Source organism: Entelurus aequoreus, linkage group LG13 (assembly GCF_033978785.1).
Source record: "Entelurus aequoreus isolate RoL-2023_Sb linkage group LG13, RoL_Eaeq_v1.1, whole genome shotgun sequence".
Taxonomy (NCBI): domain Eukaryota; kingdom Metazoa; phylum Chordata; class Actinopteri; order Syngnathiformes; family Syngnathidae; genus Entelurus; species Entelurus aequoreus.
Window position 1 is genome coordinate 12,708,056 of NC_084743.1, and position 17,855 is coordinate 12,725,910.

The window sequence follows — 17,855 nt, forward strand, 5'->3', positions numbered from 1 at the left end:
AGGCTTGCATTTTTAATGAATTACTATTTTTAATTAACTCACACACCTGACATATTTTACAGTTAGCATCTGGCATGCTAAAATTAGCATGCTAGCTTTTTTTAAAGTTACTTGGTAGGTATACACCTCGGTCATATACTGGTACTTCATGCATGCTAACGTTAGCAGGCTGGCATTTTTAATGAATTATTTTAATGAATTTACAAACCTGACATATGTTACAGTTAGCATTTAGCATGCTAATGTTAGTACGCTCGGTTTTTTTTTAACGCAAACTTATAGGTATACACCTCAGTCATATTCTGGTACGTGACGCATGCTAACATTAGCAGGCTTGCATTTTTAATGAATTACTATTTTTACCGTATTTACACACCTGACATATTTTACAGTTAGCATTTAGCATGCTAAAATTAGCATGCTAGCTTTTTTTTAAAGTTACTTGGTAGGTATACACCTCGGTCATATACTGGTACTTCATGCATGCTAACGTTAGCAGGCTTGCATTTTTAATGAGTTACTATTTTTACCGTATTTACACACCTGTCATGTTACAGTTAGCATTTAGCATGCTAATGTTAGTATGCTGGTTTTTTAACGCTAATTTATAGGTATACACCTCAGTCATATTCTGGTACTTGATGCACGCTAACGTTAGCAGGCTTGCATTTTTAATGAATTACTATTTTTAATTAACTCACACACCTGACATATTTTACAGTTAGCATCTGGCATGCTAAAATTAGCATGCTAGCTTTTTTTAAAGTTACTTGGTAGGTATACACCTCGGTCATATACTGGTACTTCATGCATGCTAACGTTAGCAGGCTGGCATTTTTAATGAATTATTTTAATGAATTTACAAACCTGACATATGTTACAGTTAGCATTTAGCATGCTAATGTTAGTACGCTCGTTTTTTTTTTAACGCAAACTTATAGGCATACACCTCAGTCATATTCTGGTACGTGACGCACGCTAACATTAGCGGGCTTGCATTTTTAATGAATTACTATTTTTAACGTATTTACACACCTGACATATTTTACAGTTAGCATTTAGCATGCTAAAATTAGCATGCTAGCTTTTTTTTTAAAGTTAATTGGTAGGTATGCACCTCGGTCATATTCTGGTACTTCATGCATGCTAACGTTAGCAGGCTTGCATTTTTAACGAGTTACTATTTTTAACGTATTTACACACCTGACATACGTCACAGTTAGCATTTAGCATGCCAACATTAGCTTTTTCAAGCTAATTTGTGAGGTGAATTACGTTTATATAGCGTTTTTTTTCTCTAGTGACTCAAAGCGCTTTACATTGTCTACATCTTTAAGCTACATTTACACCAGGTGGGTAAAATGTCTTGCCCAAGGACACGACGGCAGTGACTAGGATGGGGGGGAAGCGGATATCGAACCTGGAACCCTCAAGTTGCAACCCTCCCAAATATTGTGTGGTAAATGTTGGTAACTGTTAGCATGTCAGTTCAGCTTCTCCACACTAAATGTATGCCAACATTCCATTTGATGATGTAAATATTAAATATTATAGAGAATGTTTGGTGAAAAGTCTTGAATTTTCTCCCCCCACACAGGAACATGAGCAGCTGAGCTACTCCTCCACCAGCACCAAAGCCCCCAGTGTGATCATCACGGGTTTGAAACCGGCCACCTGGTACGTCTTCAGCGTGCGCACCCGCACGCCAGCTGGATTCAGCTCCTTTGCCGCCAGATACGAGTACCAGACCACGGGAGATTGTAAGTTCCAGTCCTTAACTTGCGTCTCGAGCCAGGTACCCAATTTGGTGTTTTTATATATACTACCGGGTGCCGATTCACGTAAAACCCGACGACGCCAAATTCCAATAATTTGTCTGGTTGCACTTGGCCGGGAAACGAGCGCTGAAAACTGACTCGGCTAGGCTACGTTTTCTCGTGCCAACAAAGCAAGGAGAAGGCGCTCAAAAGTACAGTCAAGATCCACTTTTCAAAAATATTTTAGCTCTTTTAATTCCAAAAAAATAAAGGTAAAGGAGCATGTACGACAGGGCCGGCCCGTGCCATAGGCCGTATAGGCGAATGCTAAGGGCGCCGTCCACCAGGGGGCGCCACGCCAGTGCCACAAATGTTGGAGAAAATAAATAAATAAATAAAAATAAGTAGGTACTATTATTTCTAAATACAAAAAAATAATCCCACGTTAATTAAAATGCAAAGTAAAGCCTATTTAATAGAAATATTATTTGTTACAACAGCACGGTGCGCCCCCTCCCTTCCCGTGTCGTGACTTTTTTTGGACGTCACCACGTCAAAAAATCAACACAAGATGTCAAAACGGCCAAAACTGTCAGGTGCCCAGGGAAGAGAAAAGAAGAGGAGAAACGAGAAAAAGACAGAGGTAGCAGGTAGGTAACGTTAGCCTACACGAAATTATTGGTCTGTTACAGAATGTGATAGTAACCTGGCTTTTTAGCATGAAGCTAATGTTACATGATTCGGCAATTGCTAATCAATAAGTAGCTAGTTCTGTTTTAACGTCGGGTTAATATTGTGGAGGGGGCTAAATTGTTATGGAAAATAATAATGTAACGTTAGGTAATTACAGTACTCCCACCTTACATTCCTCGGGGACATTTGTATTCGATCTTTTAAGCAGGTGTTTTTTGTTTACATTCTTATGTCAGTCTACCCCAGGGCAGCTGTGGCTATGAAAGTAGCTTACCACCACCAGGTGTGAATGAATGATGGGTTCTATATGTAAAGCGACTTTGGGCACTTAGAAAAGCGCTATATAAATCCCAGGTATTATTATTATTATTATTATTGCCTTCTGGTTAGCTAATGTTTGCCCTGCAGGTAATAGTCACTTTTCCACCCCTTTATATATTAGGTATAGTTGTTAAAGTGCACATCATTAATGTTAATTAAGCAATATCACATGAGAGGGAATGCTGTTTTTTAATTTGAGCACTGCTGTGATGCGGTTAAAGATCATAACATAACATTCTCATGTAATATGTTAATTTGCTTTCTTTAAGTTAAAAAAAAGGTCAAAGACAAAGCTATTTGGTTTCTTGTGAGTATATACACTTCACTGCCGATGTGGGGGGGCGCCACCTAAAATCTTGCCTAGGGCGCCATATTGGTTAGGGCCAGGCCTGATGTGCGATCAATTGTGCGATTAATCTGTGTGTATGCTAATTAATCACAAGAGTTAACTGACAGCTCTACCTTTCATGTCCTTGCTTTGTTGGCATGGCGACCAGAAGAGGCCGTAAATGTCACCGTATCCACCGCCAGATCGATCCACCAATTGAATAGCATCGGCAAATACGGTCCGGAGTATTTGAAATCAATATTTGAGAGTCTCCTCCTCGCAGCTTTATTGCCGTCCTAACCACCACAAAAGGTGCGGCCGCACTTTTATGCGGGGTCACCGCCGCTCGCTCCCCATCCAAAGCGGTGGGGCCGGGGTTTTTTTTTTGTTTTTTTATCTGCGGGATGGTACGACGCTTTGTAGTGTCTGGCCTTTTATCTGAGAGTGAAAGAGGATTGTGCCTCTGTCCCTCGCTCCGTTCTGTCAGTCTGTCACTCACTTTTGTTTTTCCATCAGTCACACTCACTTCTACCTCTCGCTTTGTCTTTATCCTCCTGTCATCCACACACACACACACACACACACAAACACACACACACACACACACACACACACGCACACACACACACACACACACAAACACACACACACGTTCATGTATTAGTTACCTTCTTGAGACGTCAGGAAAAAGCCTCCCTCTTTAGGACCAGCCTTTCTAGATATGTTTTAAGAAGTGTATTTACAACATTAATAATATATGCATAATATGTAAATATAACAAAGCTTGTTGTGAAAAATGAGTTGGAATTTCACAAGAAAGAGGTCACAATTTCGCGGGAAAAACTTACAATTGTGTCCGTATTGTAATAAAAGTCGTCATTTTACTCAACGGAAGTCGAAATTTCACAAGAAGAACTGAACATTTTTGCAACATTATGAAAAAATGTTGGAATTTTACTCAATAACAGTCGCAATTTTACAAGAAAAGCTTGACATTTTGGCAATTTTTTTGAAAAGAGTCGTAATTTTGCTCGACAAAAGTCACAATTTTATAAGAAAACTTTTCAATTTGGGCAATATTATAATAATAATCTGAATTTTACTTGGCAAAATTATGACAAAAGTCAAAATTTTACACAAAAAATTAGAGATGTCCGATAAATGCTTTAAAAATGTAATATCGGAAATTGTCGGTATCGTTTTTTTTATTATCAGTATCATTTTTTTAATTTTATTTTTTATTTTTTTATTAAATCAACATAAAAAACACAAGATACACTTACAATTAGTGCACCCACCCAAAAAACCTCCCTCCCCCCATTTCTTTCTGTTATTAATATCCTGGTTCCTACATTATATATCAATATATATCAATACAGTCTGCAAGGGATACAGTCCGTAAGCACACATGATTGTGCGTGCTGCTGGTCCACTAATAATACTAACCTTTAACAGTTAATTTTACAAATTTTCATTCATTACTAGTTTCTATGTAACTGTTTTTATATTGTTTTACTTACTTTTTTATTCAAGAAAATGTTTTTAATTTATTTATCTTATTTTATTTTATTAATTTTTTTAAAAAGTACCTTATCTTCACCATACCTGGTTGTCCAAATTAGGCATAATAATGTGTTAATTCCACCACTGTATATATCGGTTGATATCGGTATCGGTAATTAAAGAGTTGGACAATATCGGCATATCGGATATCGGCAAAAAGCCATTATCGGACATCCCTACATTTTGGCAATTTTTTGAAAAGAGTCGTAATTTTGCTCGACAAAAGTCACAATTTTATAAGAAAACTTTCAAATTTGGGCAATATTATAATAATAATCTGAATTTTACATGGCAAAATTATGACAAAAGTCAAAATTTTACACAAAAAATTAGAGATGTCCGATAAATGCTTTAAAAATGTAATATCGGAAATTGTCGGTATCGTTTTTTTTATTATCGGTATAATTTTTTTTATTTTATTTTTTATTTTTAATTAAATCCACATAAAAAACACAAGATACACTTACAATTAGTGCACCAACCCAAAAAACCTCCCTCCCCCATTTACACTCATTCACACAAAAGGGTTGTTTCTTTCTGTTATTAATATTCTGGTTCCTACATTATATATCAATATATATCAATACAGTCTGCAAGGAATACAGTCCGTAAGCACACATGATTGTGCGTGCTGCTGCTCCACTAATAGTACTAACCTTTAACAGTTAATTTTACTCATTTTCATTCATTACTAGTTTCTATGTAACTGTTTTTATATTGTTTTACTTTCTTTTTTATTCAAGAAAATGTTTTTAATTTATTTATCTTATTTTATAATTTTTTTTAAAAAGGACCTTATCTTCACCATACCTGGTTGTTCAAATTAGAAATAATAATGTGTTAATTCCACCACTGTATCTATCGGTATCGGTTGATATCGGTATCAGTTGATATCGATATCTGTAATTAAGAGTTGGACAATATCGGAATATCGGATATCGGCAAAACGCCATTATCGAACATCCCTACAAAAAATGTCACTGTTTTGCAAGAACAACCAAAAAATTGGCAATGTTGTGATAAAAGTCAGAATTTTATACGGCAAATGTCACCATTTTGCGTTAAAAAAGTAATAATTTCGCATAAAAAAGTAATAATTTTACAAGAAAATATTGGAATACTACAGAAACAGAAAGAATATGAGAAATTGTTCCCAATTTTATAAGAAAAAAGTTGACACATTGTGAGAAAAACACAAGCTTTTAGTTATTTAAATTGTTGTTTTTTTGTAATTGTTTTTTTAATCTTCATTATTTACTTTTTTTTGGTATTATTATTATTTTGGCCAAAGGGGGCGCATTTCAATTTCTTACGCACACTTGCTGGCCAGAGGGGGAGCACTTCAAATTTTTACACACACTTGTTATTTTATATGTTGACCAGAGGGGGAGCACGTCACAATTTTTACACACACTTGTTATTTTATATGTTGACCAGAGGGGGAGCACGTCACAATTTTTACACACACTTATTATTACATATGTTGGCCAGAGGGGGAGCACTTCAAATTTTTACACACACTTGTTATTTTATATGTTGACCAGAGGGGGAGCACTTCACAATTTTTACACACACTTGTTATTTTATATGTTGACCAGAGGGGGAGCACGTCACAATTTTTACACACACGTATTATTACATATGTTGGCCAGAGGGGGAGCACTTCAAATTTTTACATACACTTGTTATTTTATATGTTGACCAGAGGGGGAGCACTTCACAATTTTTACACACACTTGTTATTTTATATGTTGACCAGAGGGGGAGCACTTCACAATTTTTACACACACTTGTTATTTTATATGTTGACCAGAGGGGGAGCACCTCACAATTTTTACACACACTTATTATTACATATGTTGGCCAGAGGGGGAGCACTTCAATTTTTTACACACACTTGTTATTACATATGTTGGCCAGAGGGGAGCACTTCAAATTTTTACACACACTTATTATTACATATGTTGGCCAGAGGGGGAGCACTTCAAATTTTTACACACACTTATTATTACATATGTTGGCCAGAGGGGGAGCACTTCAAATTTTTACACACACTTGTTATTACATATGTTGGTCCTCCCTTGCACCTGCATGACCTCAGAAAAGGTGTAGAGTATAAAAAAAAGATATTTACCATATTTTCCGGACTATAAGGCGCACTTAAAATCATTTTTTTCCCCCCTCAAAACTCGACAGTGCGCCTTATAACCCGGTGCGCCGAATGTACGGAATGATTCTGGTTGTGCTTGCTGACCTCGACGCTATTTTATTTGGTACGTGGTATAGTGATAAGTGTGACCAGTAGATGGCAGTCACACACAAGCTACGAACAATGAGAGACTCCCAGTCTGTGGAACGCTTCTCCCTGACCACCTGAGGGCACCACAGACTGTGGATGCTTTTTAAAAAAAAGGCTTAAAAACCCTTCTTTTTTAAAAAAAAAAAAAAGCCTTGTTTTAGATACATGCATACTAGTTCTAGCTATTAGGCTGCTCTAGTTTTTATTTTTATTATCTTTTTATTTATTAATTTTCTTAATACACTGTACTCAATGTGAAGTGCTTTTTACAAATAAAATCTATTATTATTGTCATTATTAAGAGATACGTGTGGACTGCAATACGATGGCAGTCAAACATAAGAGATACGTGTAGACTGCAATATGATGGCAGTCACACACAAGAGATATGTGTAGACTGCAATATGATGGCAGTCACACACAAGAGATATGTGTAGACTGCAATATGATGGCAGTCACACACAAGAGATATGTGTAGACTGCAATATGATGGCAGTCACACACAAGAGATATGTGTAGACTGCAATATGATGGCAGTCACACACAAGAGATATGTGTAGACTGCAATATGATGGCAGTCACACATAAGAGATATGTGTAGACTGCAATATGATGGCAGTCACACATAAGAGATATGTGTAGGTTAGTGTGTACTGGTATGGAGAGAATACTGCATCCTCTCACGGAGGATGGTGCATTCTTCACTCCCACTTTGAGGCACAAAGTCATGCAGATCTACTGTACCAGAACTTTCCATGCGGTTCTGACCCTGACCTGCAATTCATATTCATTAAGCATGAAACACCCTGGAAATAAGTCGGGCGATACCAATCATCTTTTAATGATACCAGGCTATGTTAGTCACGTGACAAGGCAGGCTGTGTTAGTCACATGACAAGGCAGGCTGTGTTAGTCACATGACAAGGCAGGCTATGTTAGTCACATGACAAGGCAGGCTATGTTAGTCACATGACAAGGCAGGCTATGTTAGTCACATGACAAGGCAGGCTATGTTAGTCACATGACAAGGCAGGCTATGTTAGTCACATGACAAGGCAGGCTATGTTAGTCACATGACAAGGCAGGCTATGTTAGTCACATGACAAGGCAGGCTATGTTAGTCACGTGACAAGGCAGGCTATGTTAGTCACATGACAAGGCAGGCTATGTTAGTCACATGACAAGGCAGGCTATGTTAGTCACATGACAAGGCGGGCTATGTTAGTCACATGACAAGGCAGGCTATGTTAGTCACATGACAAGGCAGGCTATGTTAGTCACGTGACAAGGCAGGCTATGTTAGTCACATGACAAGGCAGGCTATGTTAGTCACATGACAAGGCAGGCTATGTTAGTCACATGACAAGGCAGGCTATGTTAGTCACATGACAAGGCAGGCTATGTTAGTCACATGACAAGGCAGGCTATGTTAGTCACATGACAAGGCAGGCTATGTTAGTCACATGACAAGGCAGGCTATGTTAGTCACATGACAAGGCAGGCTATGTTAGTCACGTGACAAGGCAGGCTATGTTAGTCACATGACAAGGCAGGCTATGTTAGTCACATGACAAGGCAGGCTATGTTAGTCACATGACAAGGCAGGCTATGTTAGTCACGTGACAAGGCAGGCTATGTTAGTCACATGACAAGGCAGGCTATGTTAGTCACATGACAAGGCGGGCTATGTTAGTCACATGACAAGGCAGGCTATGTTAGTCACGTGACAAGGCAGGCTATGTTAGTCACATGACAAGGCAGGCTATGTTAGTCACATGACAAGGCAGGCTATGTTAGTCACATGACAAGGCGGGCTATGTTAGTCACGTGACAAGGCAGGCTATGTTAGTCACGTGACAAGGCAGGCTATGTTAGTCACATGACAAGGCAGGCTATGTTAGTCACATGACAAGGCAGGCTATGTTAGTCACATGACAAGGCAGGCTATGTTAGTCACATGACAAGGCAGGCTATGTTAGTCACATGACAAGGCAGGCTATGTTAGTCACATGACAAGGCAGGCTATGTTAGTCACATGACAAGGCAGGCTATGTTAGTCACATGACAAGGCGGGCTATGTTAGTCACGTGACAAGGCAGGCTATGTTAGTCACGTGACAAGGCAGGCTATGTTAGTCACATGACAAGGCAGGCTATGTTAGTCACGTGACAAGGCAGGCTATGTTAGTCACATGACAAGGCAGGCTATGTTAGTCACATGACAAGGCGGGCTATGTTAGTCACGTGACAAGGCAGGCTATGTTAGTCACGTGACAAGGCAGGCTATGTTAGTCACATGACAAGGCAGGCTATGTTAGTCACATGACAAGGCAGGCTATGTTAGTCACATGACAAGGCAGGCTATGTTAGTCACATGACAAGGCGGGCTATGTTAGTCACATGACAAGGCAGGGACAATCATGAATATCAAATGGGAGCCACTTGAGCAAATGAGGTAAATCTCAATGAATCATCAGAATTACACCAGCAGGACTGTGAATATGTCCACTGTGGAGGACCTTTGCACCACTAAGCACTGATCAGACATCTCTACGTGGTCTATTTATGGTGCACTGGTGGAGAAGACCCAGGAACTATTTTTCACTGACACTTTCCTCGTCTCTTCTCCTGTCATCCTTTTGTCTCTATTCACCTGTATCATTATTTCCACACCTCATTCATCCTGCTTACCTTCTCTACGTCTTCCTGGGCCCTCCATCCTCGTTCTGACCTGGAATGGATCGCCTCCAGCGTCGGACCTGGCCTCCGACCAAGGTCAGGTTTTGGTCATCGTCACGGCAGCCGTGGGCGGTTTCACCCTCCTGGTCATCCTCACCCTGTTCCTCCTCATTACTGGAAGGTAAGACCACTTCGCTGCACCTGATCTCAATTTGTGTACAGTGTTTGTCTGCAACACTGTTAATAAATATATATATACATATATATATATATATATATATATATATATATATATATATATATATATATATATACACACACACAGGAGCAAGTTCCACGTCTCCACATTTATGTGGGCATTTTCTGATTCCATAGCTGCAGCTGTTTCTAAGGGGAGGTGGGTCATAAACAGCTGCTGCGCTGGGTCATAAATCAATCAATCAATCAATGTTTATTTATATAGCCCTAAATCACAAGTGTCTCAAAGGGCTGTACAAGCCACAACGACATCCTCGGTACAGAGCCCACTAAACAGTTCAAAGAAAAAAAGGTGCTTGGAGCGGTGTCAGGTTTGCCACCTCTCTGCTTTGTAGATTTCGGGTCATGATAAGGTCTTCCTGTGGCTGTCCAATAGATCAAAGAAACCGACACCTCCACGTGTATATATATATATATATATATATATATATATATATATATATATATATATATATATATATATATATGTATATATAATTTTTATTTATTTATTTATTTATTTTTTGGGGGCCATTCTATCGAATTAGTTCAAAGTGAGGTTGGAAATATTTTTACATTTTGTACGTTGTATTCTCAAAACTTTGTCCCTATATATATTTACAATATCTGAAGTACAGATTTCTGTAAAAGGAAGTCAACTTGTATTTTGTATTTTCAGATTTTTGATGTTTGTACTGTCGTAGTACAGTGTTTGTACTGCGTAGTACAGTATGAACACTTTGTAGGGCGCAACATAACACATTTTGCTTCCTGGAAAAAACGCTACCTCCTGGTTAGACAACATACCATGTATAGCGTTGCAAATGAGACTCAAATGGTGAAAACACTCAAACGTACAGTAAGGTTCCAATCTTCCAAAATGCGCTAGCTCGTTGCTAATTTGTATTACATTTGCCATAGACAGGCTACGATTAGCGATTTCAAACGATAAGTTGAACTAAACCGAATGTTACATGCAGACATCCGGTGCGTAGTACAGTACGAACACTTTGTAGGGCGCAACATAACACATTTCGCTACCTCCCAGTTAGACAACATAGCATATATATTCTGTTCAGTACTGCCATCTAATGTCTTGGGAGTGCAACTGAGACTCAAATGGTGAAAACACTCAAACGTACAGTAATGCTCTGCTCTTACAAAATGTGCTAGCTCGATGCTAATTTCTATTAGATTTGCCATAGACAGGCTACTACAGTGTTACGATTTTACGTGGCGATTTCAAACGATAACTTGAACTAAACCGAATGTTACAATTAGAGATGTCCGATAATGGCTTTTTTGCCGATATCCGATATTGCCGATATTGTCCAACGCTTAATTACAGATTCCGATATCAACCGATATCGATATATTGTCATGATCTGTGGTCTGGATCATGTTTTTTGTTATTTTCTGTTTGTTTAAGACTCCATAGTTCCTGTTTTTGCGCTCCCTTGTTTGGTCACCATGGCGACTCGTTGGTTACGACAGGCTTAAATAGTCTCTTTGATTAGAGCCAGGTGCGTGTGTCACATGAGGCAGGTGAAACCAGTGAGTCGCCATGGTGACCAAACAAGGGAGCGCAAAAACAGGAACTAAGCAAACAGGAAATAACAAAAAAACATGATCCAGACCACAGATCATGACAGAAAAACATGATCCAGACCACAGATCATGACAGAAACCAATGAGTCGCCATGGTGACCAAACAAGGGAGCGCAAAAACAGGAACTAAGCAAACAGGAAATAACAAAAAAACATGATCCAGACCACAGATCATGACAGAAAAACATGATCCAGACCACAGATCATGACAGAAACCAATGAGTCGCCATGGTGACCAAACAAGGGAGCGCAAAAACAGGAACTAAGCAAACAGAAAATAACAAAAAAACATGATCCAGACCACAGATCATGACAGAAAAACATGATCCAGACCACAGATCATGACAGAAACCAATGAGTCGCCATGGTGACCAAACAAGGGAGCGCAAAAACAGGAACTAAGCAAACAGAAAATAACAAAAAACATGATCCAGACCACAAATCATGACAGAAAAACATGATCCAGACCACAGATCATGACAAAAACCAATGAGTCGCCATGGTGACCAAACAAGGGAGCGCAAAAACAGGAATTAAGCAAACAGAAAATAACAAAAAACATGATCCAGACCACAGATCATGACAGAAAAACATGATCCAGACCACAGATCATGACAGAAACCAATGAGTCGCCATGGTGACCAAACAAGGGAGCGCAAAACCAGGAACTACGGAGTCTTAAACAAACAGAAAATAACAAAAAACATGATCCAGACCACAGATCATGACAGAAAAACATGATCCAGACCACAGATCATGACAGAAACCAATGAGTCGCCATGGTGACCAAACAAGGGAGCGCAAAAACAGGAACTAAGCAAACAGAAAATAACAAAAAACATGATCCAGACCACAGATCATGACAGAAAAACATGATCCAGACCACAGATCATGACAGAAACCAATGAGTCGCCATGGTGACCAAACAAGGGAGCACAAAAACAGTAACTAAGTAAACAGAAAATAACAAAAAACATGATCCAGACCACAGATCATGACAGAAAAACATGATCCAGACCACAGATCATGACAGAAACCAATGAGTCGCCATGGTGACCAAACAAGGGAGCGCAAAAACAGGAACTAAGCAAACAGTAAATAACAAAAAACATGATCCAGACCACAGATCATGACAGAAAAACATGATCCAGACCACAGATCATGACAGAAACCAATGAGTCGCCATGGTGACCAAACAAGGGAGTGCAAAAACAGGAACTAAGCAAACAGAAAATAACAATCTTATCTTATCAGCCAGAAAATAAGCAAATATCACCCTTATTTGAGATATTTAATCTTACTTAGATTGCAGTTTTTGCAGTGTTTATACGGCCACCCTCAGTGTGACCTGTATGGCTGTTGACCAAATATGCCTTGCATTCACTTGTGTGTGTGAAAAGCCGTAGATATTATGTGATTGGGCCGGCACGCAAAGGCAGTGCCTTTAAGGTTTATTGGCGCTCTGTACTTCTCCCTACGTCCGTGTACACAGCAGCGTTTTAAAAAGTCATAAATTGCACTTTTTGAAACCGATACCGATAATTTCCGATATTACATTTTAAAGCATTTATCGGCCGATAACAACGGCGGTCTGATATAATCGGACATCTCTAGTTACAATCAAACATCCGGCGCGTACTACAAACACTTTGTAGGGCGCAACATAACACATTTAGCTTGCTGCTAAGACACCATACCATAGACGGCATGCACAGTGCTGCCATCTAACGTCCTGGGAGTGCAACTGCATGGCAAATGAGACTCAAATGGTATCAAAAAAACAAGACAGCGTACTTATTTTTTCAAATGTGACATTAAAAATACAATTTAATTACCAAAAGCACGATTGGAACGTGATCGGTGGGCGTCCTTAGTCACCAGCTCGTAAAATAAAAGCTAAGAATCCTGGTCCGTGTTTGCTGACGGTCACAGATCATTTTATTGCAGCGTCTCGCTTTTGACCCCACTCATATTTTACTGCTATAAAAAGACGTCATCTGATGAATCAGGCTTTTTTTTTTTACATAACCTTCACTTCCAGGGTAATTACACACCTGCGAGCTCTCTCTGGTTTTTCAGACATTTTAATAAAACGATGACACACTTGCGATATTGTAAAAAAAAAAAAAAAAAAAAAAATAGCTGTTAACTCTACATCCATGCACACTGACTCACAAAGTTCTTACAAAAACCTTTTGGAGCTTCTCTTCAAAGCCGGAATGTTCTATCTGTTGTAAGTCTGGGCTTCTGTCGTCGATGGAAAAAGAGCTCCCCGAGTACTCACAATAAAAACTCACGTGGATGCCATGAAAAACAGAGTTTCAGTAAAAGGACACAAACGCTGGCCTTTGATGGCAAAGCACGTCCTACCTGGACCGAGTCAGCCCTTCACGGTCTGAGTGTTTCTAAAAGTAGTGGAGTACTTGCTCGCCATCTAGAACTGCTTGACGTAATGTAGCCGTCCTAAAATAAACCCCGTCATATCTTATTTGTTGTCATCTCTCTGAGTGAGAAACATTTACCTTTGAACCCCGACTCTAAAGTTAGCACATCTAAGTAAATGTTTCATACGAGCACCTTCCTGTTCTGTCACTGAAAATAATATGATGACAAAGATGTCCTCATTTAAAAAACTGCCTTTTTTCCCCAAATGTCTGTCATTCACAATCCTTATGGACTCTCACTATTATGTTGGATCCACTATGGACTGGACTCTCACTATTATGTTAGATCCACTATGGACTGGACTCTCACTATTATGTTAGATCCAAAATGGACTGGACTCTCACTATTATGTTAGATCCACTATGGACTGGACTCTCACACTATTATGTTAGATCCACTATGGACTGGACTCTCACTATTATGTTAGATCTACTAAGGACTGGACTCTCACTATTATGTTAGATCCACTATGGACTGGACTCTTACTATTATGTTAGATCCACTATGGACTGGACTCTCACACTATTATGTTAGATCCACTATGGACTGGACTCTCACACTATTATGTTGGATCCACTATGGACTGGACTCTCACTATTATGTTAGATCCACTATGGACTGGACTCTTACTATTATGTTAGATCTACTAAGGACTGGACTCTCACACTATTATGTTAGATCTACTAAGGACTGGACTCTCACGATTATGTTAGATCCACTATGGACTGGACTCTTACTATTATGTTAGATCCACTATGGACTGGACTCTCACTATTATGTTAGATCTACTAAGGACTGGACTCTCACTATTATGTTAGATCCACTATGGACTGGACTCTTCCTATTATGTTAGATCCACTATGGACTGGACTCTCACACTATTATGTTAGATCCACTATGGACTGGACTCTTACTATTATGTTAGATCCACTATGGACTGGACTCTCACACTATTATGTTAGATCCACTCTGGACTGGACTCTCACTATTATGTTAGATCCACTATGGACTGGACTCTCACTATTATGTTAGATCCACTGTGGACTGGACTCACACTATTATGTTAGATCCACTATGGACTGGACTCTCACACTATTATGTTAGATCCACTATGGACTGGACTCTCACACTATTATGTTAGATCCACTATGGACTGGACTCTCACACTATTATGTTAGATCCACTATGGACTGGACTCTCACACTATTATGTTAGATCCACTATGGACTGGACTCTCACACTATTATGTTAGATCCACTATGGACTGGACTCTCACTATTATGTTAGATCCACTGTGGACTGGACTCACACTATTATGTTAGATCCACTATGGACTGGACTCTCACACTATTATGTTAGATCCACTATGGACTGGACTCTCACACTATTATGTTAGATACAGATGTAGCGACCAACTGTTGTTACTGACAGTGGTTTTCTGAAGTGTTCCTGAGCTCATGTGGTGATATCCTTTACACACTGATCTCGCTTTTTGATGCGGTACCGCCTGAAGGATCGAAAGTCCGTATTATCATGGCTTACGTGGAGTGATTTCTCCAGATTCTCTGAACCTTTTGATGATATTACGGAGCGTAGATGGTGAAATCTCTAAATTCCTTGCAATAGCTGGTTGAGAAATGTTGTTTTTGTTAGAATAATTGTGTCTAAGTTATCACAAAAACTTTGTGTTACATTGAGTTCCCGGCAAGAAGACAAAAACATGAACCTACCAAGAAGAAGGCTTGTAAGACTCCACTCTGTAGGGGGGGAAGCAACATGAAGGTGTTCTGTTTCTCTCATGTATTGTAATCAACAGAAATATACTGTCTGACCCAAGAACTACAAAGCGGAGAGGAAGCAGGGCCTGACTCCCCTCCGGGCACCGCTTGTTTGAACAGTTTTTACGACCTTTTCTGTGAACTGTTTACGACCTTTTCTTTTGAACTGTTCTGTAATCAAAGGCAACGCTGTTTATGACCCACGTCCCTTAGAAACAGCTGTTGCCATGTAATTAAGGAAAAGTCCAAATAAAAAGAGGTGGCGTACAATCTTTCACCAAAGCGTGCTGAGACACTGTGCAAGGGTGCAAGGGTGCAAGGGTACAGTGTCCAGGCATCTCTTCTCAAATTGAGCCAAATTGAATTATGTCTCTGTTTAATTCCTTGCTTCTTGTCTCGTTTAATAAATGGCATCAGTGTTTTGAACCTGACAGTTTTTAAACTGTTGGACAATTTGCTCAGGCATTTGTTGACAAAGTGGTGACCCTCTCCCCGTCCCTGTTTGTGAATGACTGAGCATTTCATGGAAGCTGCTTTTATACCCAATCATGGCACCCACCTGTTCCCAATTAGCCTGTTCACCTGTGGGATGTTCCAAATAAGTCTTTGAAGAGCATTCCTCAACTTTATCAGTCTTTTTTGCCACTTTTTTGAAACATGTTGCAGGCATCAAATTCCAAATGAGCTAATATTTGCAAAAAATAACAAAGTTTAACAGTTTGAACATTAAATATCTTGTCTTTGCAGTCTATTCAATTGAATATAAGTTGAAAAGGATTTGCAAATCATTGTATTCTCTTTTTATTTACCATTTACACAACGTGACAACTTTGTTGCCTATTGTGGTTCTCAAAATGTAGATGTGGCCACCTGCTTTACAAAACAGATCTTTACATTTAGTTAGTATTTGTTATCTCTGTCCCGCGTTCAACACACCAACTGTGCGGTGAAGAAGCACTCCATGGCAATATGTCGCCCTCCTGCCCTGAGTAGGAGGGACTCGGAGTCTGTTTTTAATGCACTTGAGCAGCCTGAGAAGGACGAGAGCGTCCGTAGGGCTCTTGTGAATGTGAGTCCCCAGCATGTAGGATGCAAGAGGAGCGTGTGTTATGTTCCACATCCCTAAAAGCTTCCTAAAATGGGAAGTTGCTTCTTTTAAAAAGTGCCCTGCACGTTTACCTATCATTCACAATCCTTATGTAAGACAAGAACACGTGTGCTTTTCGTCTGTTATATGCATTCTAAGTCGTAACATATGGCAATCACGAGGTGGCTAACAATGCAGCCAATAAAGCCCTTTTAAAAAAAATACCTGTGTATTAACCAAGTGTGGAGGGGGGCGTGGCCTGCCGCGGAACGGGGTGTGCCAGGACCGGCCTCGAAGACAGCGACAGGTGAATAGATGGCCCAGGTGGGCCTAGTTATCTAATCACTTGTCGCCTTTCTGAGATGGGTAGGTTGTGAGTTCAAACCCCGGCCGAGTCATACCAAAGACTATAAAAATGGGAGCCATTACCTCCCTGCTTGGCACTCAGCATCAAGGGTTGGAATTGGGGGTTAAATCACCAAAAAAGATTCCCGGGCGCGGCCACCGCTGCTGCTCACTGCTCCCCTCACCTCCCAGGGAGTGATCAAGGGTGATGGGTCAAATGCAGTGAATAATTTCGCCACACCTAGTGTGTGTGTGTGACAATCATTGGCACTTTAACTTTAATTAGCAGCAGCCGGGATGAGACACGTTGTTGGGAGTTGGAGGTGCTGATTAGCGGACAGACGCAAGGGAAAAGACATTTTGCTGGAAAGCAGAAGCCTGTCAAGACTGATGAAAATAAAACAGTGGTATACCCTGAATTCCGGGCTCTACTGGCAGTGTGCGGTGGTCCGAAGAACCCACTAGAGGGCAACCTCTACACCAAGTATTAGCCGTATTGTTATTATCAGCGCTGACGCAGACAAACTATTTTTAGTGATCACAGAGAGTTAAACTAATTCTAGATTATAAATCATGCCTCTCACTTGGATAGTAGAAAGTTGTGGACATAAACCCACTAGTTGGTCAACTTTGACATCCAACTTTTTAAACCACTTTTGATTAGGATGATTTCTTCATTTCAACGGGAAGATATAAACATCCCATCAGTCTTTACC

General features: G+C 39.7%; 1 protein-coding gene across 1 annotated transcript in view; it reads left to right on the top strand.

Annotated features, from left to right (window-relative positions):
* Window positions 1-17,855, top strand: part of epha6 (eph receptor A6) — a 391,998-nt gene that overhangs the window by 315,827 nt on the left and 58,316 nt on the right. The window contains 2 exon segments of the mRNA XM_062067464.1: window positions 1,598-1,760; window positions 9,712-9,820. Of these exon segments, the coding sequence (XP_061923448.1) occupies window positions 1,598-1,760; window positions 9,712-9,820 (272 nt within the window).